The 23,131-nt window shown below is 43.9% G+C and overlaps 1 protein-coding gene across 2 annotated transcripts in view; it reads left to right on the top strand.

Annotated features, from left to right (window-relative positions):
* STAM2 (signal transducing adaptor molecule 2) overlaps nt 1–22,864 on the top strand; it is a 53,420-nt gene extending 30,556 nt beyond the window's left edge. The window contains exons 6-14 of one of the 2 annotated variants that reach the window (XM_075933405.1): nt 6,681–6,750; nt 7,639–7,759; nt 9,573–9,667; nt 11,230–11,312; nt 12,864–12,951; nt 15,171–15,225; nt 16,148–16,301; nt 18,100–18,269; nt 20,449–22,864. In XM_075933405.1, the coding sequence (XP_075789520.1) occupies nt 6,681–6,750; nt 7,639–7,759; nt 9,573–9,667; nt 11,230–11,312; nt 12,864–12,951; nt 15,171–15,225; nt 16,148–16,301; nt 18,100–18,269; nt 20,449–20,677 (1,065 nt within the window). In that variant the 3' untranslated portion in view covers nt 20,678–22,864. Of the gene's footprint in view, nt 1–6,680; nt 6,751–7,569; nt 7,760–9,572; nt 9,668–11,229; nt 11,313–12,863; nt 12,952–15,170; nt 15,226–16,147; nt 16,302–18,099; nt 18,270–20,448 lie in introns of both variants that reach the window. The other variant, XM_075933406.1, reaches the window with a different exon arrangement.
* The last annotated feature ends 267 nt before the right edge of the window (nt 22,865–23,131 follow it).

Below are 23,131 nucleotides of genomic sequence, written 5' to 3'. Positions count from 1 at the left end.
CTTGGCAGTTCTCTCTCGTTTAGCTAGTTAAAGTTTCACGGTTCACTGTTCTTATCTACGTTGTTAATAGTTGTTAAGTGTTGTACTTAGTGTTGAACTACTCAGGTGCCTAGCTCGCTTTGCATCCCCTTCTTGTTAGGTGAGACTTGTCTGATCCCCAAGGCTTCAAGCCCTATGAGAAATGCCAGAAGCCTATGCGTTGTGGAGACCCCCATGGAGCCTGTCTCAAGTGCCTTGGTGAAGTCCACCTGTCTGAGGTGTGTAAGATCTGCAAGGGCTTTAAACGGTGTACCAGGCAGGAAAGAAAGTCCCACTTGCAGATCATCCTTATGGAAGCGGTCCTACGCCCAGCACCGTCATCTGACCTGGCACTAATGAATCAGTGCGCTGGCTTTGGTGCGGGAGGCATTCAGTCGCTCGCACACCTCTCTAGTGCTGTGAAGGCCTCGGCACCAGTCTTAGTCCCCGGTGCCCTAGAAGGAAAGGAGACCTAGCAAGGGCAGCTCTCCCTTGAGGCACATGCTCACTGTGCACCCTCAGGCGGGGCACATGGCACCAACGAGCACAACACCTGAACCATTGCAGGTGGGTGGACACCGCTCTAGCCCGTGCCGAGTCTCCAGCCCAGCAGGGGACCTCCCGGAGTCCTCTTTTCTGGACACTTTTGAGGCAATGAGAGACTTGATTGAGTTGACCTCTTCCCCAACCTTGGCACCAGTCCCAGCTAATGAGCGTGAGCCCAGACAGCACCGAACTTTAACCTTGGCACCTAGTGCCCCAGAAGTGAGAGGGCATCATTACCCCACCCCGGGGACGTCAACTTTGACCCCGGTGCTGGGTTTGGCACTACTCCCAGTCTCAGCATCGACTGCAGTTCTTACCCGGACCTGCGCATCAGCAACAGTACTAGAGTCAGCACTAGCACAGGGCCCTCACGCGGCGTTGACCCTAGTACTTGGTCCTCTAGCCATGGGCCCCTCTTGTGACGGCGCGTTGGGGGTTCCCCGTCTCCTGCACCCCGAAATGGCACAAACAGACTCCACCAGCCAGTGGAATTGAGGGTGGTTTATTGCTCCTCCAGCACAGCGCAGCACAGATGTAATCTGGTTACAGGAACTGGGGCTAAGAGGCTTCAGTGCCCCCCCTTGAGATAGGGGAGTCCCAGCCCCCTCCCCAGCTCCTTATTCCCTGCCTTCCAGCCAGGAACTAACCAACCCTCTTCCAGCCCTGCCCCCCAGCCAGGGCAGCATTCCACCTTCCTTTGTTCCTCTCCATGGGGGGGTGTCTGTCCAACAAGTTTGGCATTACCTTGGCCTAGTGAGGCTTTCCCTGCTGGGTCTTGCTCCAGACAGCAGGGGTCACCACAGCCCAGCAAGTACCCCCACTACGTCACACCTCTCTATTGGGCAGATGGGCACCACCACCGGCTATGCCCCTGTCTCCTCCTCGGCACTGGGAGAAACTGGAGTCAATGGCCCAGCATGCTCCAAGTGGAGGTTGCCAGCCATCACCACCACCCCACCATTCTGGTCAACCTCGGAGTATTCACCTGACTTGGATGCAGAATCAAGCTGGTCATCCTGGGGCTCCAGGTCAAGGTTGTGGCACTGATCCTACTTCCTTCGCCAATTGTGGCATCGTAGCACCCGCAACTTTGGCACCATGAGCAACAGCAGCCATGGCCCCAGTCTACCCCGGTACCAGCCGTGCAGCAGTCCTGGCCACCACAACTGCAGGCCCTGAGTCAGTGGCCTTTCTGGACCCCCAGGACCTACCACAAGAGCCAGAGTGTAGGCCCCTCTAGACTGGAGTCTTCCCAGCGTCCCCCCTAAGTAACCCAATTGACTCGCTCCCCGACATCGGAGCAATCTCTCTTCCTTCCCCCCCTCCTCTTCCTTCCCCCCCCCTCCCGGTCTACATCCTGCAGCCTGACACCCCCCCACCAGAGTGGCCTTACCCATGAATAAAACCTTGACAAAGATCAGGAAGGACCTCTGGCAAACCCAGCCTCTATCCCGCTGACTGATAAGAAGATTTGGCAGAGGTACTTTGTACCACAAGAGGGGAACGAGCACCTTTTCTCCCACCCACCTCCGGAGTCCCTGATCCTCCAGGCGGTGAACCAGAGGGAGAGGCAAGGACAGCTTGGCACACTTAAGAGTAGGGATGCAAAAAAGATGGACTTACTGGTCAGAAAGGCTTATGCCTTGGCGTGGCTTCAGCTTCACATAACAAGCCAGAAGGTCCTGCTGAGTCGCTATGTATAACACATGGGCTGCCATGGACAAGTTCGCCAGGCTGGTCCTGAGGAAGAGACCGCCTAAATTTAGATTCCTCTTGGAAGAGGACAGAGTGGTCCTTCATGCTGCCTTCCATGCCGCCCTGGACACAGTTGATGCAGCAGCCCACACCATGGCCATGGAGTTGGTCTTGCACTACAGCTCTTGGCTGCAGGTGTCTAGAGTTCCTCCTGAGCTTCAGACCACCATTCAGGACCTCCCATTCGAGAGACCATCCCTCTTCTCTGAGTAGACTGGCCAATGTCTGCACAGCCTCAGGGATACCTGGGCCACCCTAAAGTCTTTCAGGATCCATACACTGGCAGCCCAAAGGAGTTCCCTGCCAGCAGGGCATACTCCTTGATTTCTCCTGGCTTAGGGGGAGAAATAGGAACAGGAGAAGTAACAGATGCTATTCCCGCCCAGCTCAGGATCAGGGCCAAAGCCTCTCCAACAATCCCCAAGGGCCCTGCCAAGGATTTTGAGGGTACACCTGAGGGAAGCCTACTAGCCTCACCTTTCCTGTTCAGGGACTGCCAGTTCCCTTTTTGCTGGGACTGGGAGTCCATTACTTTGGACCAAAGGGTCCTGGAAACAGTAGGAAGGGGATCCCCTTCCTTTCACTCCCTCCCACTTACCCTCCTGCCCTGTCCCTCTTCTGGGACCCCTCTCACGAGCATCTCCTCTGGGAGGAGGTGTGACATAGTGAGGTGCTGTCTGCTCTGTAACCCGGTGTTCCTGCTGCTCTGTGGTGTGTGATTCCCACTGACTCACCCATATGTGTATTGGTCCAGACACCTAGTCCCAGCCTGAGCTAATAACAAGGTTCTTCCCAGGGGGAGAGACAAAGGAAGGGAGGTGGAGACGGCCACCTTGCTGTGGGGGCAGGGCCTGCGAGCTGGGCAGTCTTGGCTGGGAAAACATGGAGAAGAGACTGAACTGAGTGCTGGGGGTTCAGGGACCTATGTTCCCCTGCCCCAAGGGGTCTAGGGCTGCCTGGCCCTGACTCCTATATCCACATCATGCCTAGGCTGTGCTGTATTCTGGAGGAGCAATAAATCCTCTGTATTCTACTGGTTGGCGGAGTCTCATCTTGATGCAGACAGGGTGCAGAATTGGGGGGTACCCGACACGCCGTCACAGGCGGTACAACAACTCCTCCGCTTAGAAGTGGACAAAGTGGTCTCCCAGGGGTTCTTGGGCAGGGGTTTCTACTTCCGGTATTTCCTGTTTCCCAAGGCCAAAGGGGGTTCCAACCCATCCTGGACCTCAGGGAACTCAGTGCCTTTATCACCAAAGCCATGTTCAATATGGTGACACTGGCGTCCATCATCCCCTCCCTGAGTCCCAAAGACTGGTACGCTGCCCTTGCTCTAAAAGATGCCTACTTCGGTATTTCAATTGCACCGCACCACAGGTGGTTCCTCCGCTTTACAATGGGCCAGGACTATTATCAGTTTATCATAGACTCTCCCATTTGGCCTTTCTGTGGTCCATCGAGTGTTCACAAAGTGTATGACCATCGTCGCCGCTGCCCTGAAAAAGCAGGGGATCCAGGTGCGCCCCTACATAGACGATTGGCTTCTCCAAGGCCCTTCCTTGGACTAGGTGCTGACCCACATCATTCTAGTATGAGACCTTTTTTGGAAGCTGGGGCTGAATGTGGCCAAGTCAACCCTGGTCCCCACCCAGGTGTTAGTTCATGGGCACCCATCTGGGCTCTGCGTGGGCCACAACCTCACTCCCCAAGTCCCGTTTTCTAGTGATCGAGCCGGCCATCCTGGACATGCAGGCGTTCCTGATGGCCATGGACAAGACCTACATGTGCCTCCTCAGGCTTGTGGCCACCTGCACCTATGTTGTTCAGCACATTAAGCTTTGCATGCGCCCACAGTAGATGTGACTGGCATGAGTTCATAATCCATTCTTCCACCTTGGGAGAGAGTGGTGATGGTTCCCCCCAATGTCCTCTGTTGCCTGGATTGGTGATCCCAGGAGGAGGTAGTCTGCGCCAGAGTCCTGTTCTCCAGGCCTTTACCAATCCTTTGGTTAGTGATGGACGTGTCTGATGCTGGTTGTGGGGGGGCTCATCTTGACAACATGTGGATCCAAGGAATGCCGTCGACAAATTAACTCTCCCTGAATATCAAAGTGAGGGAGCTGCTGGCAGTCCGGCTCACTTGTCTGGCCTTTTTCCCTCGACTCTGGGGCCGAATGGTTCTCATTCTGTCCAACAACATGTTGGCAGTCTCCTACATCCGTGGTCACCAACCCATTGATCACGAGGCCTCGACCAGTCGATCACGAGTCATTCGGGCAACCCCACCCCCCATTTTCCCCCCCATCCCCGAGAAGCCCCACTACCTACCTCTAGTGTAGTGCCGGCTTCCCGCGGGGTGGACGGAAGTCCTGTTTGAAGCCCGTGTCACTTCCAGAAGTCCCGGAAGTTCGTAGGCTGCTTCTCTCCCACAGCTCTGTTGCGTGCTGGGGGACGGGGCGTCGGCCCCGGAGGAGGAGTGCAGAGGCTTCTCGGCGCCGCCAGCGCCGGAGGGGTGAGTTGAGCACAGAGGTTTCCCTGCACTGTGGGAGCGGAGGTTGGCCCCGGGGTTTGGCTGGGCCGGGCCGCACCGCGGGAGGGGGGTTTGACCCCAGGGCAGGCCATGCTGCAGGAGGGGAGGGCGGGGGTTGGCCAGCGGGGGTTGGCTGGGCCAGGCTAGGCCGCGCTGCGCCGCAGGAGAGGGGTTTGGCCCCAGGGCAGATGCCTGTGGGTGTTGGCCGCGCTGCGGGAGGAGAAGGGATGGGCCAGGCCATGCCGTGGAAGGGGGGTTTGCACCAGCGGGGGGTTGGCCCTGCCACAGTGGGGGGGGGGGGGGGTTGGTCCCGGGGCAGGCTCCCGCAGGGGTTTGGCCCTGCCACGGGAGGAGGGGGTTGGCCCCCGCGGCAGGCACATGAGGGGTTTCCCTGCCCCGCGGGGGGGGGGGGGGAAGAAGAGGGAGTCAGGCCCGGAGGAGGCATGTGCTGGCTTCCCTCTCGGGGGGGGGGAGAATCCTGGGACGAGGCAGATGCAGGGGACTCTCTGCTGCTACTGGCACCCTGTCCCCACTCCCCAGACCCTACTCCCCTGTCCCCAGCTACGGAACTCTGTCCCCATTCTCATCCTCACTCCCTGAACTCTGTCCCCACTGGCAAGACACTCTTTGCGGACTCTGTGGTACACAGGTTTTTGAAGGGGTTGGACAGGCTTTATCTGCAAGTCTGTCAGCCTGTCCCTCTGTGGGAGCTCAGCCTGATCCTGTCCAAACTCATGGGGCCTCCCTTTGAGCACCCAGTGGCGTGCTCAGTGCTATACCTTTCCTGGAAGGTGTTTTTATTGTGGCTATTACATCGGCCAGGCTTGTGTCTGAACTGAGGGCTCTCACCTCGGACCCCCCTTATACGGTTTTCTTCAAGGATAAAGTTAGGTTACGCCCTCATCCCACCTTCGGCAGGAAGGTGTTGTCTCACCTCCATGTCTCTCAGGATGTTTTTCTCCCCGTTTTTTACCTCAGGCCCCATGCCTCTGGCAAGGGAACAGGCTTTATACACTCTGAATGTTAGGAGAGCTTTAGCCTTTTATTGGAAAAGAACAAAGCCCTTCCATAAGTCCCCACAGCTGTTTGTGGCAATCGCACAACTGCCCAAGGGGCAGCTGGTCTCCATGCAGAAGATCTCCTCATGGATCATATGCTATATCAAGGAGTTCTATAGCCTGGCTGGGGTGCCAGCCCCTCCCCTTACAGCCCACTCCACTAGGGCACAGGCTTCCTCTACTGCCTTCGTGGCTCAGGTCCCTATACTGGACATCTGTATGGCCGCCACGTGGTCTTCTGTCCATACTTTTGCCAATCACTATGCACTGGCTCACCAGGCTAGGGAGAATGCAGCTCTGGGTAGGACTGTCCTTCAATCAGTAGATGGTTAGAACTCTGAACCTGCCTCCTGGGATTTCTGCTTTGGAGTCACCTACATGGCATGCATATGAGCAATCACTCAATGAAGAAAAAACGGTTACTTACCTTTGTAACTGTTGTTCTTCGAGATGTGTTGCTCATGTCCATTCCAAATCCCACCTGCCTCTCCTTCTTCAGAGTAGTCCGGTAAGAAGGAGCCGAGGGGGTGGAGAGCCAGCAGGGGGTATGTCTTAGCAGATATACCAGTGCTACTACAGGGGACTCCTCTGCTGGCCCAACAGGTACTGCTAAGAGAAAAACTTCTGATGACACGTTCACATAGCGTATGCACCTACATGGAATGGACATGAGCAACACCTCTCAAAGAACAACAGTTACGAAGGCAAGTAACAGTTTTGGTTTCTTTTCTGCTTGACACATAACTATATTCATGTTGTCAATACATTTTCAGACTCTCACAAGTGCTGCCAAGAATGATGCATCATCAAGCAAAAACAAAGAAGATGAAGATATTGCTAAAGGTAAATTATTAGTCACAGCCTTTGGTTAGATATGTAACACTTATAAGTGTTCTATACTTGTGCTCTGAAACATTTTGTTAACGTGCATACGTTTTTCACTAAAAAAGAATGCTGTACCTAGAGAAAACTGTTCTGCAGAATGGAAAGTGATAATGGTGTGGGAGGCCAGAAGAGAGTAATAATGCTATTTTTAAAAAAACTTGTGAGGTGGTGGTGGATAAGAGGTATTCCACACATCTGCAGTTCACTGGCATGGGTCTAGGAAGGGCTGTTTGTACGGCAGCTGTTCCTCTTTGTGGAACTGTTGATCTCTTCCATTCTGCCCCAGTCTACCCTCTTGCTCTAACCTGTGCAATCTAAAATATAGATGTTTTAAAATGTTTTTATTCTTTATGCTGTCCTGTTGAATGCAGATATCTTTACTCATGTGACACAGCAAAGAATTTGTATGCAGTATTTCTGGTATTATCAGTAACATCACTGTCTTAGCACAAAAGCTGTATCTTACCAGTGAGCTGGTAATTCCTATTGTAATTAACATGTTTGCTTTTATATTTCAGAACTTGGTCACAGCTAGCTTCTTTTGGGTTTTCAAGTTGCAGGGTCAATTAAACTTATTGGAATTGAGACAAGTTAGAAGTTTAAGAATAAGTAACTTGAATTCAAAATACTTCTAATCAGAAGGAAGATATCGTGTACTTCATTTAGAATATAGAATATGAAATTGGTCTTTCACTTTTTTATCTTTAAGAAACTAAAATTATTCATACATAAACAATAAAATATACAAACTTACTTTTTTTATATTCCAAACCGTAGCTATTGAATTATCTCTTCAAGAGCAGAAACAGCAGCAAACGGAAACTAAATCCTTATACCCATCTGCAGAAATTCAACAGAACAATCAGAAGGTCTTAAGGAAGGTGCGAGCCCTGTATGACTTTGAAGCTGTTGAAGACAATGAGCTCACCTTTAAAAGTGGAGAAGTTATTATTGTTCTGGATGACAGGTAATGTGTGTTCAGATGAAGGTGTTGTTATTGTTGGCTGTCAACAATCTTTATTAGCTGTCTCCTTACTGTTATCTTTGTCTTTCTACAACTCCTGATATTGCCTTCTTTTACACCGTTCTTTACATTTGGAACAGCTTTCCAATTAATAATTTCTAACCATCTCTCGTTTTCCTTCCAATTACTTGCAGCTTGCTTCTGTATGTGTTTTCTGTTGAAGTCAACAGAGCCCTTTATTAAAATCTGCATTTCATTTGCCTTCAGTTTACATCTGTCCTGTCTTTAGTTTATAAGTACTTTGAGTCAAGGATTTTTGCTTTTGACCCTGACATAAAGCACTCTGGATCTCCAGTAATGATGATATATAATAAAGTCAAGCTCTATCTAAATATGGTGAAAACCCTGATTACTGACTGTGTCCATATTTGTTCAGGTACGAAATAATTGGGACAGTATTTAACAGTTATGCTATTCTTTTAAATCATCAACATGCTTTACAGTCAAATTATGGATATACTTTTAATGACAGTCATAGACTTCTCTAATTTTTAATTTTACTCTTCACTGTTGTTGTTGCTGCCACTGTTGCCTTGACTTCAGCTGGAAAAAAAGACCCGTCATTCTCTGCCCTGGTTGTCCTTATCTAGCAAACAGTGATTTACTACTGTTTCTCCTTTACCCCTATTAAGCATTAGAGGAGAAACTGCAATTATGTCTTTGTTTTTCCCTATTTGTGTAGTTTTGTACAACTTTTAGGTTAAGTTAGTGGGACACTGTCAACTACAAATGTAGTTAAATTCGTAATTGAGTTTTTAAAAAAAGCTTTAAGGACTACATCTCCCCATGAATGATCCTGATGATTTTCACTGTGTTACTACTACAGTTTTCCTGTCTGTAAAAATGCTTTTCTTCTTCTCTGTGACTGGGTGAAATAGGCTGTATTGAGACAGTTCTGTCAAATGATCAAAATTGAAGAAAGTAAACTTCAGTTCTTTAGTTGGAGTGTGGAATAGCACAGAATACGGCAGGTGCTGTAAGCCTGATCGTGCAAGTTGTTCTGAGCCCTTGACTACTATGCCAGTCGGGGGAAGCTATATGCTTTTCAGAAGGCACTCAGTAGTTTGCTGCAGTGGACACACAGCCTTTATTTGGGCAGTGTAATCACTGAACTTGATAAAAGTCTGCCGGAGGAGAGGGTTAGGGATAAAGCCCTCTATTAATAGCAGCTGTGTTATCTTCTTAGTAACTGAGGGTATGTCTACGCTACCCCGTTAGTTCGAACTAGCGGGGTAATGTAGGCATACCGCACTTGCAAATGAAGCCCGGGATTTGAATTTCCCGGGCTTCATTTGCATAAGCGGGGAGCCGCCGTTTTTAAAACCCCGCTGGTTCGAACCCCGTGCAGCGCGGCTACACGGGGCACGGACTAGGTAGTTCGAACTAGGCTTCCTAGTTCGAACTACCGTTACTCCTCATTTCACGAGGAGTAATGGTAGTTCAAACTAGGAAGCCTAGTTCGAACTACCTAGTCCGTGCCCCGTGTAGCCGCGCTGCACGGGGTTCGAACCAGCGGGGTTTTAAAAACGGCGGCTCCCCGCTTATGCAAATGAAGCCCGGGAAATTCAAATCCCGGGCTTCATTTGCAAGTGCGGTATGCCTACATTACCCTCCTAGTTCGAACTAGGAGGGTAGTGTAGACATACCCTGACAGATAGAATGATGGAATCAGAAAACCCCACCCAGCTATTTAAAATCACTTTGTAAGTCTTTTTTAATCATATGAACATTTCCTAATGAAACATTTTAATTTCAGTGATGCTAACTGGTGGAAAGGTGAAAATCAGAGAGGAGTAGGACTGTTCCCATCTAACTTTGTATCCTCTAACTTAAATGAAGAACCTGAGACAGGTAAATTACATATTGAAAGCTACCACCTAAAGCTTTAAAAAGATGGGCAAGTGAAAGGCTCATCTCAACTTCCATTTAATCTGTGTACAGTGACTTGTACAGCTCATCTAGTACACCAGGAAGGAATCCAGAGTGGAATCCTGACCCTGTTCAAGTTGGTGGGAATTTTGCCTTTGGCTTCAATTGAACCAGGCCTTTCAACCCTGGTTTTTTGTCTCCCTTTTGCTAAATCACTGTACTTTCCTGTTACAGAAAGCTAGTTCTGTTGTTTCATGTACTCTGGTCTTTCAGGAAGAACAAAGGATATTTGAATTCAATAAGTTATCACCTAAAATGCTGCTGGAATATAGTTTGGACTCAGTTTGCCATTAGACATGAATTTAACATTGATTATATTCATGTTCAAGTCTATCTTAGTTTAAGGTAAAAATTAGCAGTTTGATTTATACCAGTAATGGCAGAAATAATTATGTGTATACAATAGCTTCAGAGGGGTAGCCGAGTTAGTCTGTAACAGGAAAAATTCAAAAAACAACAAATAGTTTAGTAGCACCTTAAAGACTAACAAAACATGTAGATGGTATCATGAGCTTTTGTGGGCACAACCCACTTCTTCAGATGACTGGAGTGGTGAAAGTCCAGATCCAAGAATAAATAAGGGAAGGAGGGGTGGGGCGGGGGATGGGGGGTGGGAGAGGAGAGATAAGAGGAAAAAAATGGAGGGGAGGAAGAAAAAAATAATGTTGGTTTCAGGATATTAGAGAGACAAGGTAGGTGAAGTAGTACCCTTTATTGGAACAACTTCTGTTGGTGAAAGAGACAATCCTAAGGAAGAGCTAGTTTGTCTCTCTCTCACCAAAAGAAGTTGGTCGAATAAAGAGTATTACCTCACCCACTTCATTTCTTTAAGTAATTCTAAACATTTACGTGGTCATCTTAAAATGTCATGATATAAAACATATGTTGTCAGTGATGTTTTAGACATTGGTGCAGGTTAAATAGACACCCTTGCTAGATTCTGATTCACAGCTCTGGATACTTTTTTTTTTAGGGACAATGCCTACATTCCAAGAAGACCCTATCCTGTTCACAAGACTGATCAATGTTGCGTTTATTATGCTGTAATGCAACATTTTCTCCCCTTATCAAAGATCTAAGAGCATTACTTTCTGGGAGCCATTTTCTCCCAGATGGGAGAGGGATAGCTCAGTGGTTTGAGCATTGACCTGCTAAACCTAGGGTTGTGAGTTCAGTCCTTGAGGGGGCTATTTAGGGGCTTGGGGCAAATCTGTCAGGGATGGTACTTGGTCGTGCTGTGAGGGAAGGGGACTGGACTTAATGATCTCTCAAGGTCCCTTCCAGCTCTATGAGATGGTGTATCTCCATATATTATTAAGTTATTTGACTTTAAAGATTTGATATCAAAGAATTGTACTTGGGACTAAGAAAATAGTTTAAAAAGCTATGCAGTGTTATATATTTGTTGAGAATAGGAGGATATGTTTCTAGGATAGTATAGTAACAAAGATGAAGAGGAGGAACTGACACTCATGTTTTCTTAGCTACAGTGGATAAACCCCCTGTTACTGAAGAAACTACAGAAGAAATTAAGAAAGCAGAACCTGAACCTGTTTATATAGATGAGGTATGCAATGATGATTTTACAAACTTTGTATATATAAAACAAAATATATCAAAATATATACACAAAGTGGGAATAGCATACAAATAATAGAGTTCAGTTTTCACTTCAGTATCAGAGGAGTGGGGAAGAATAGACACCTATAACTGTAAAGGTTATGTAGGACATTAATAATTAAAGTGAATAAATAGATAAATAAGTGAGAATGTAATCTACAAGTATCGAACTAATATCTACTAAACTGCAAAGGTATGCAATAGTTTCATGTGTAAATAGGTACTTTCTTCTTTCCCCACACTTCTATTACAGTCACTTTTTCCATTGATGCAGTAGTAGAGAGCTCAGTCAGCCAGTCTGCGTGTAAGGGAGGGGTTGCAGATTTCCATTTTCTTAAAATATCTGTTTTGGGAGAGCATTGGTTATAGCATTCTAGAACACATGAATTTTTGACAAGTATAGAGGATGTGTGAAGGATTGGCATGTGTCTGCTTGGCTCTTCAGTACACTTTGAGCATTGCCAATCTAGCCTCTGGAGTTGGCTAGAACCTTTTAATGTCTCATTCTGGAAGCAGACATTTTTATGAATACAAAATATGGTATTAAATATATAAAGTTTTATGGCTATATTAGTCTTTACATATGTGATGGGGGGTAATCTGCACCTTAGGGACAGTAATAGTCCTAAGGTTTGAGAGCAGTAGAAATAAGGACCTAAAGAGGATTGGTGCTGGAGAGGAAATCCTGTCATTGTACCTTTAAGGGTCTGTGGCCAGGAGCCTTGCAGAGAAGTGGGGGCAAGGCTCTTCTTTCTCACCATTCCATTGGGAGTGAGCTGAGAGAAGGAGGACAGCATAAAGACTCCCTGCCTCCTAGGAGAGATCAGCAGGGAAGGGGTGGCTTTAATGCTTAGCACCCTAAAGGTTACTTAACAAAAAGTGGCTGCCTGAAGGGGAAGCAGGTAAAGGCTGTGAGCAGGCTAACCCAAAAGTCAACTCCAGAGAAGAGAGGTTTAAATAGTGTTTAAATAGTGAGTGAATGACTAATACATCCCAGTTCCATAAGCAGAGCAGGGAACTCCTCGTTAAAGAAGGGCAGGAAAGCAATCTATAGAAATAAGTGGGAGAGTTTCCAAAAAGAGACTGTTTCTGAGCACAGGAAAAAAGTATCTTCTGAAAGAAAAAGTAGTAGGACTAAGCCCAAGTTGATGAATGTCCCCAGGTGCATCTGAGTAAGGACTGTCTTATGTTTCTGACTACTCATGAATAATGAGACTCCTGGAAAGTGGTGTTCTTCAGTTAAAAACACCTCAGTCCGCACTTGCTTACAACCAAAGGGAAGTAAAGTCCAGCTGCATCACCACACCTGACTGAAACAGGCATGCTGGGGTAACGTCTCTACTCTCACGACATCTTTCTGTGGAAAAAAGATAATGGAGAAAAATCTTGCTTAGATCTGTGTAAAAAGGCAGTTTTCCATTTTCACGTGAATATTAGACAACTCTGTGCTGTGTTTCAGATATAACTATATTTTAAAGATATTTTATCTGTCATTCAGGATAAAATGGATAGAACACTGCAGGTGCTTCAGAGCATAGATCCTACAGATGCAAAGCCTGATTCTCCAGATCTTCTAGACTTGGAAGGTATTCTTATTAAATGTCTGAGCTTTTAATGTTTAAAGTGCTGTTGGTCTGCACTGATAGAAGGCTACAGTAGATATGTTGGGCATAGGTCTTGAGTGTTACACTGGTGTATCATTGGGACTAAAAACTAAAGTTGTTACTTAAACGCAGTTCTTGTTCTATGTTGTGTAAATTACTTGCTCAACCTCTGAATGTTAGGCCACTGATAGCATGGATCATTCAGAGAGATGTTGCTATCAGAACTCTGGTTAAGATAGAGCTATTTACCCTGTCACTTTTTTCCTCTGGGTAAAGGAATGGGTAATAGCATTTGATATTCTTAAATATTGTGATGCTATATGAAAATGTTTTTGCTGTCTGTCAAGAGCTTTCCCTTGAGTCTCTTATATGAACACATTTTCAAAAACTAAACCAATTATCTGTGTTGTGCATCCTACAAAGAAAATATTGTTGCCATTTCTGGTCTTAAATAAATTATTGCTGAGAGGGTGGGAAAAGCTTATAATCAACCTAATCTATTTCTTGACACTGGGTGAACTGTAGTGGGATATATGTGTTAAAATACTATATCACTATAAAAAGCACACCAGAATGGCCATATTGGGTCACACCAGTGGTCTTTCTAGCTCAGTATCCGGTCTTCCAACAGTAGCCCGTGCCAGATGCTTCAGAGGGAGTTAACATAAAGAGGTTCATTAAGGGGTCTGTCCCCTGTCATCCAGTCCTAGCATCTGGCAGTCACAGGTTTAGGGACACCCCAGAGCATAGGATTATGTCCCTGACCATCTTGGTTAACAACCACGGGTGGGCTTATCTTCTGTGAACATATCTTAATTCTTTTAGAACACAGTTATACTTTTGGCCTAAACACCATCCTGGTGACAAGTTCCACGGGTTGACGGTGCATTGTGAGACAAAGTTCCTTATTTTTGTGTTAAACCTGCTGCCCATTCATTTAATGGTGTGAGCCCTGGTTCATATGTTATGTGAAAGGGGAAATATCACCCTTATTCACTTTCTTCACACTATTCATGGTTTTATTGTCTTCTGTCATATCCCCCTTTGGTTGTCTCTCTCCCTTAATCTGAACAGTCTCAGTCTTTTTAACTTCACCTGGTATGGAAACTGTTCTGTAGCCCTAATAATTTGTATTAGCTTTCTCTGAACCATTTACAATTCTAGTATCTTTTTAGAGATGGAGTGACCAAAACTACATACACTATTTAAGGGGTAGGCATACCATGGCTTTACATAGTGGCAATAGCCCCTGTTTGTCCAGGGCTGGAAATGGATGACAGGATCACTTGATGATTACCTATTTCTCTTCACTCCATCTGGAGGCATCTGGCATTGGCCATTGTTGGAAGACAGGATACTAGGCTAAATGGACCTTTGGTCTGATCCAGTATGGCCATTCTTATGTTATATTTTTTGTCTTATTAAATATATCTTCCTTATTGGTTAGTATACTCTTAGGATACGTCTACACAGCAGTGTTATTTCAGAATAACTCATGTTATTCCAAAATAACACAGTATGCATCTACACTGCAAGCAGTTATTTCTACATAATGGCGAGCTGGAGGACTTCTCACTCCAATTCCTGCAACCCTCATTTTACGAGGAGTAAGGAAAATCGGAGAAAGAGTGGTTTACCTTGGACTTCCTGCTGTGTAGACAGCGCCAAAACCCAAAATAAGCTATTTCGACTTAAGATATGCAGTCAACATAGCTGAAGTTGCGTAGCTTATTTCGGCTTTAGCCCTGTTGTGTAAACATACCCTTAGAGATTAGATGAAAGATGTACTGTACATTTAATCCCTTTTCTTTACATGATCTATAGTGACTTTTAAATCTGTGGTGTCACTGCATGAATTCCTAAAAGTCATGCAATATGCAGTCTCAGTGGTGGCATTCTGGTGTATTTAGCTCTAGTAATTGACTTTCATTAGATGTAGATGAAGCAGTTTTGAGAGGATTATTTGAGAAATCTGGTGGAATTCCAATCCTGTTTGTGGGCAGTAGGTGCAGTTATATAGCAAACTAATTCTTTATTCCCCATGTCTTTTGGAAAAATGGTGTCTTTAAGAGCAAAAATAAAGATTTGGTAGTAGACCAATATTAATGAAAAGATTATAATCGGTCTCAACTAACACATTTTATTCAGGACTAGTCTTAAAGTTTTTATTGTACGATATATTAACACTTTTGTCTTCGTAGACATCTGTCAACAGATGGGTCCTATGATAGATGAAAAACTAGAGGAGATTGATAGGTGAGCCATAATCATTTACTTGTGTTTTCAAACACGGAGTACAACTGTTACATATGCATCACCTTCATTTTTCAGGATTTTTGGTTGGACACAGTTACCATATTTAACTATATCTTTACTCTTATTCTCCTACTTAAAATAGAAAATTGACATTCTTTATTTGTAACTTGTTAATTTTTACTTTGATTTTCATTTTAGTACGGGCTAGCCCCGAAAAAGATCTAGGCCCTGTTGTATTTGAGTACTGTATAAATAAATAAAATACAGTTCCTACCTCCAAAGAGCTTTTAATTTGTGACAGAGTAAAATTACAATTTTTCAATGATGTGAGTAGCCCTATATTTACAGTTGTATGAGCCTAACTTTCATTATGCTGCACACTATCATAAATAAGGGAATATACTCAGATGCAGTAATTTCTCCTAGATCTTTGAGTAGACTTTATGATAACTGGATAAAAAAAGAAGAAAGCAAAGAGAGACTGACATAAAGATAGTTAGGTTTTTTTTCAATTTGAATGTAAGAAGGATCCTCAACCTCTTTACTTACCCACTTTTCCAAGTCACATCAGTATGATAACTGGAATGGATCTGAACATCTTAAAAATACAAAGTTAGAGTTGCCAGGTGTCTGGTTTTGAACCGGACAGTCCAGTCTTTGGGCTTTCTGTTCAGGAAACAAATTGAGAAAATATAAATGTCCTGTATTTTCTAAATAAGATTTAATGTAGATTGTAATGTAATGTCAGGTGTGTCCAGTATTTTTGTTGAAACCATCTGGCAACCCTATACAAAATCTTTTTTTTTTTTTTTTAATCCTATTTCGTTAAGACTTTGCTTAAAGAGCTTCTTAGTTAGACTGTTGCAAAATTCCCAGTGGTATAAGTAACTGAGTTTTGAATAAATTGTATGTTTTTAATTAGAAAACATTCAGAATTATCTGAATTGAATGTGAAAGTTCTGGAAGCCTTGGAACTCTATAACAAATTGATGAATGAAGCACCTATGTATTCAGCCTATTCAAAGCTTCATGCTCCAGCACACTATCCACCCACATCCGCTGGTGTTCCAGTGCAGGTCAGTTCCCTTTTCAGAAAACCTTTCTTTCTTAAAGGGTGATACCAAAACATAAAAGAAAACAGGCTTTATTGTTAGTTTCTAAATAATTTGATATTTCCTCACTATCATTAAATTCTATAGAATAAAATGTACTAAAACAAAAAAATTCTAGCACTAAAATTCACTTGTTAATCTTTGCAATATATTTAATAGGATATTGTGTTCTGAATGTTGAAGTTTAACAACCCAGTTAACTAGTTTTCTCATTATTCACGTTTTTCTTACATTTGAGTGTTTCACAGATGGATAGATTTACTGAGTCATATGTCCTTTCTTAATCCCAAAAGAATATGTTACTCTTCTATCTATTTTCAGGGAAATGATTGAACTTTATAATATGGTATGCATCATAAGGGCAGTGCATTTTTCCAGATATAGTAATTTTGCTTTGGAGGTATCATTTTTTGTTAAGCAATAAACACTTTGAATTAGTGGGTTAAAAAATTCCAATATTGGATTCAGAAAGAACTCTTATGTGTTCAATGTATGTTCATTTATGAAAGCAAAAAATGAAGAAAAGGCAGGGAGTATTGAAGGTCATACTTTGAAAGAAAGTAGAATATGACTGCTTATTTCAGGTGGGTTTTAAATGAATGTTAATTGTGCAGTGTGAAAAGAATAGTTACCATAGCTACTGCAACATCAAAGAAGATGCACTTAACCATTATGCCAGGCCTTGAACTCTTGGAAATAATGAAACGTTAATTATATTTGGGAGTAGAAAAGAAATTCTGGACATGAGACAATTAAAGTTTTTAACATTGTTTGTCTCTTCTGAGATGCTGCTTCATGCTATGGGAAAAAAAAAAGCTAAGTGGTGCTAAGCACAGTTGTATTTCCATATACGTATATTATGTTTTTTCAAATCCAAAATCAGTGTGCAACATTCATATCTGATGTGTATGTATACTGCATTGGCTTACTCTGCTTGTGGTTTGAATTGTAAAGGCTTTAAGAAAAATCACTTATAAACATAAGATGCATGCTATTTCATACACAGTAGAAATAGTTTATTCGTTTAAGTATGTCTTTAAGATGCAGTCTTTCACCAGTATAAAATACCTGATAAAGGATCTCTTGGCTTCTTTCTCCTTCATCACATATGAATAGTGCCTCCTTAGTGTTATGTAAGTCAAGAAATGCAGAAAGTAAGGTTTTTATAGCAAGATTAACTTTTCTCCTGTTGTATACCTTGTTTATTTATCACCTTTTTTATTAAATGTACTAACTTCTAAACTCTCTTAGAGTGTATAGACAAGGGAGGTACAGGTTAACAATCACCACCCAATCCTCTTGCTGAGAATATTTGCCTGTACTATGATTTGAAATAGCAACAGTGCAAATTAAGGATGGAATAGTTAAAAAAAAAATGAAGCTGTCAAGAGAGGCAGAGTGAATGTAGGCAGTGTATTTATCACCTAAGGGAGCTGCATATCTTACTGCATCTAGAAATGTCTTCAAATGAACATCAGCAGATCTTTCTCTAACAAAGTTTCCGATGCATGGATACCGACTATCTTCTGTTAAATCCCCACCCACCCATAGAGATATGCAGCGGAGGGGGTGTTTTGTTCTTTGAAGCAATCATAAAAGTGGATTTCCTGAGCAGTCCTATTCTTCAGATTTTAGTGTCACATTCCTGCTTCATGGGGCTCTAAATGTGTCACAGAATCTGAGCATTATATTTTTGGACTATATATATTATTGTTCAATTCAGCCAAATTGATGCATGGTGTATATTCTGTTTCATTTACAGCCGTATTCTGTACAGCCACAAGGTGGAAATTACATGATCCAGGGTATGCACCAAGTCACACTTCCCCAAGGCTATAGTCTAGGACCTGATCAAATGGGCCAGCTAAGGTCCCTGCCTCAAACTATAAATTCTTCAGGAGCAACTCAGTCTGCTCAGCCTTCATATTTAAGGTAACACTTCAGCAAGGCTTTAATGTAAAATGTGTTTTCCCCTAGATTAGTAACCACTAAAAGTCTAGAGATGTGTAAATTGTTCATTCATGAATGTTAAAGGTCACTGATTTTTTTTGTGTTCTACTTCTGTTCAGAAATAAGCAAAATCAAATAATTTTTGCATTGGCTTATAGTATTACTAGCAGATGTACTTGGTGCTGCTCGCAACTTTAACTGAAGTAATTTTTTAAAAATAAATAAAAAATATGCACGATTTATTTCAATGATTGCATTTTTTTAAAAACGAAGGAAAAGTAAGGCTGGAGTGAAGGTGCAGGAGTAAGGAGAGGTAGGGATAAATGGCTTATGGTAGAGGGTAGGGATGTGAAGGACTAGTGGACTAGCCAATAAGAAACTGGTTTTCGGATAGTCAACATGCTAGGTGACTAGTTGCTTCCCTCCCTTTGCTGCCTCTATCAAAAAGGGGCAGCAGGCAGGGGGAAGAGAGGAGTGAAGAGGGTACATCGAAGCAACAGCACCACTTGAAACCTGGGGCCAGACCTCCAGCTCCATGCGGCGCTGCCACTTTGAAATGCCACATGCAGCCTGGGGCCAGCTGGGATGTCCCTAGACTCCCCACAGCGTTTCAGAGCAGCAGTGCTGTGTGGAGCCCAGGATCAGCTGGAGTCCCCAGCTGACTAGGATCCAGGCAGCACTTTCCCTTTGAAGTGTAGCAACGGCCTTGGGGCTATTGCTACATTTCAAAGGCAGAATTGCACTATTGACTAATCAAATTTTTGCATCAACTATTTGATTAGTCAGTTAGTCGATATTTAACATCCTTAGTAGGGGGTTGGGAGGTGTGGCAGGAGTCAAGCAGAGAGTAGAGGGCAGCAGGAAGGAGGTGAGGTGCAGAAGTCAAGGCAGAGGAAGGTGCAGGGCTCAGGATAGGGGGCTGGGAGGTGGTGGAGGAGTTTACCAGGGTTGCCTGTGGTGGCGTGGGTGGCACTGCTCAGGCAGCAGCTCCTCCCAGGGAGCCATGGCAGTGCTTCCTGGCTAGCAGCTCCTCCAGAAGGGTCGGGACTGCACTCCCTGGAGGGTGGCTTCTCCTGGGAGGGGGGAGTCCATGTCTGCTTGCATGTCGGGTGAGGGTTGGGGCAGCTCCAGCTGCCTCTCCCAGGCCTGTAGCCTGTCGGGGGTGGGGGTAGCCCCATGCCTGCTGCTGCTGCCTCTTTGGCCTGCAGCCTGTCTGGGAGGGCAGCCCCTGGCCTGCTACTGCCCCTTTAGCCTGCAGCTTGTCTGGCGGGGGAAGGAGGGAGCAGCCTGCAACCTGCTGCTGTCCCCCTGGCCTGCAGCTGCTCCAGGGGTCTTTGCTCGGAGCAGTTTCCTGCACCCCCCGGTCCTGCAATCTGTTGTGGGGGGAGGGCACAGCGCTCTGCGGACTACTCCCAGACTCCTGCTTCCCACCCTTTCCCCTGCAGCCTGCATGCTATTGGAGGGGCCAGGCTCTTGAGGCTGCCCCCCTGTGGTCTGCAGGCTCTCCAGGGAGGGACAGATTTGGGGCAGAGGGCTCCTTACCTGGTCTGGTGGCAGGCAGGCTACTTACCTGGTCTGGTGGCAAGCAAGATGGTGGAGCCCCAGGCCTGTGGCCATTCTTTGTGCTGAAGCTTCCCCCCAGCTGATTGTGGGTTCCACGCTGCATTTCCCCGGAACCTGGGGTCAGCTGGGGACTCGGCGTTTCAAAGCAGCAGCGCCACACAGCTGATCCTGGGCTTAGCTGTGAGGCGCTGCCACTTTTAAGTACCCTCTCTTTTCCCCCCTTTGCTGCCTCTATGTGATAGAGGCAGCAAGGAGGGGAATTAACTAGTCTACTGACTATCCAATAAGCATTTGCTTATCGGATAGTAGACTAGTCAACTAGTCCTTAACATCCCTAGTCTCATTCCCAGCACTCTTCCTGTTTTCCAGGGACCACCAAACCCTGACCTTGGTTTAAGTTAGGTTAAGAGGAAGCTGCATTCCAAATGTGGTGGTCCTAGCTCGTCCAATTTAGGAGGAGTTCTTGAACAAACTGACTCTCAGACCTACTCAGACAGACACACTCTAAATTAAAATATATATGTAAATAAGGAAACAAATTTGGTAATTGTAACTGTCCCTGTTCTAAAATTAGATGATTTTTTTTTTTCTGTTGCAGCCCTGGACCAGATGCTGTGTCAAACTCTGCGTACATGAACCAGAACTCTGGCCTTCAGTCATCTACCAATACAGCTACTTACACGCAACATATGGGAATGTCTGTGGATATGTCAGCTTACCAGAACTCTACATCTAGTTTGCCTCAAGGAGCAGGCTATCCTGTGGCAGTTCCACCTCATTCAGTTCCACAGCAACCAACAAATTACCATCCACAGCCTCTCCTTTGAAAATAAACTAGGCTCATAGTCCCCAAAGCATTCATAAATGTTGGTGATCCTCATGATTTAAATAGCCTGTAATTGGTATACAAGTATACTTTCCCTTGATTAAAATAATCTAATTTGCTACGTTATAATGCTAAGCAGTTATTTCAGAGTTAAATTTTCAAGTTTGACAGTTTAGAATTTTTCTAAAGACAGTTTGAGCTATTAAAAAAAATCATAAATAATGTCAGTCCCCACTTACGTAGCCTCCATTAACTAAAACTTTCAATCTCATTAAGTATCGTTCTCAAATCTAAACTTAAATAAGAGAATCTTTTCCTTTTAATGTTCTGGAAACTTGAGAAGGTGCTTTAAAATCTAATGATAGTGCTTTATCTGTTCTTTTTGAAGTCTCTTCCATTGTTTCAGAGAATCTTTTCACTACAATACTAGTTTGTCCAACATATCCCACCAGTTTAGAAAAATATAATTCTGTTTGTTGCATCATAAACAGTTCCACTTTGTCAGATGCATTACATAATAGAAGAATTGTATGATAAAGGAAGTCTGAAGTTGGGGACAAAATGTTCCTTGACATTATGGTAATGGGGACCATGTAAATACAATATGAAAATTAAAGATTTTGTACGTTATTACTAGACTTGATTTGGAGTACCCAGGGGGTCTTCTCTTTCCTTTACAAGGAATTCGTTTGGGATGTTGGAGCTCTCTTGCTCCTTCTCCAGAAGGGGTGGTGCTTCCAGCATTTTTTAGTTCCAAAGGTGGGTAGGGATGCAGCAAATAATTGGGAGTGTTCTGAGGTTGCAAATTACTTAACTGGAAATTTGTGAAGTCTGTCTGTGTGCTGTTTAAGGGTAGGAGAGGTTCAGGAGTGCAGGAGTCTGCCTTGTTTGCTCTCAAAATGGTGGAGGTGAGTTCCAGGAGCACAAATTACTTGTATGGATCATTGAGTTCTTGTTGTCTTTAGGGTTTCCTCTCACTATTTACTTGTCTAGAATACATTTGAGAATGTGTACTTATGCCACTGTGGATGCAAAGCAAAGATTTCTTGTTAGTGGGACTCTTTTTTCCCCCCTCCATTTTGGCCATAAAAAATAGATGACACTGAAAATGACAAGCATGCCTTTAAAAGAATCACATTATGCATGAGGAGCTGCAGCATTCACTGCAAAAGAAACAGGATCTGGAGGCTTTTCCTGACACTTGAATTTTTATGGGTTGTTTCTCTAAAGGAGTAGATGAACTGCAAGAGCAGAATTATCGTCCAAGAATATGGGATTTTTTCCTTTGATTGCTTAACTTCTGGAAAGTTGCACATCATTCTCCTCCCAGCTTACCTACTTGGCTTCTTAATATTATATTTATGCATATTTTTAACTTTGTTATGATGGCTGACATGTAGACTGGGAAGAATAATGGATATAAATAACTTTGATAAATAAAATTCATTAAATGCATGGAAATCTGAAAGCATGTCCACAAATGAATGTTATGGTGTATTTTGTTTTCTACCAGTTACGACCTTGTTACATTGTACATCTTCCTTGTGTTTTTTCCCCAACTAAAACTCACCATTTGTTCAGCGCCACCTCCATTTTTCTTACTGTTACTAAATACATTATTTAGTGTGATCTCGTTCAAACATGGCTTCATATTGGAACAATAAGGTATTCAGTGCCTGGTTATTTTATACTCAAGTTTCTGTAACTGGAGCTATAGTCTTTCCTCTCCAGTGTTTTAATTTGGCATTATCCTTCCAGGTGAAGATGTTCAGTATCAATGTAAAATGCTTTAATATGACACCTTGGAAGCATTGAGATAATGTATTCCATGTGTTCTTTGGCGGGGATGGGAGAGGAGGAAGAATCACGAAAAAACATTACAAAAGCTGCTGTTTAAAATTCTTACTATTTGAAAATTTGTATGTAAGGACTTAATTTGTTCCAAATATTTAATCAAATTACCCCCCATTAACATTTATGTAGGTTCTTCATGTTTTTCATTGAAATATAAGGAAAGTGAATCCAATAAAAAAGTCTTTGAGATGGTATAAATATTTTCCATTTTCTTAATTTGGGATGAACAGAGTTGGTATGAAGTTAGATTAATGTGTTTGATTAAATTCTGATCTTATAATATATGAAATATAAATAGTGTGTACATACCCATTTGTCTGAGATTTTATACACATAAATAAATAAATAAATAAATATATATACACACACACACACACACACACACACACACACATCCTCTCTATTACTCTTCAAAACAAACCCCCCTGACACTTCATACTGCAGGATTTGGCATCCTATAATCTCTTGTGATCCAAATCATAGACATTTATGAAAGTTGTAGATAATGTAAAGTATTTGTTATTAAAACTCTGTATTCAGAGGGGTTTGTTGTTAATGGGATCAGTTTTCTCTCTTCATTCTTCTATACCTTTATATTTAT

This window comes from Pelodiscus sinensis, chromosome 7 (assembly GCF_049634645.1).
Source record: "Pelodiscus sinensis isolate JC-2024 chromosome 7, ASM4963464v1, whole genome shotgun sequence".
NCBI classification, from domain to species: Eukaryota; Metazoa; Chordata; order Testudines; family Trionychidae; genus Pelodiscus; species Pelodiscus sinensis.
Note: the sequence above shows the minus strand (reverse complement) of the source record. Positions and strands in the feature narration are given on the sequence as shown.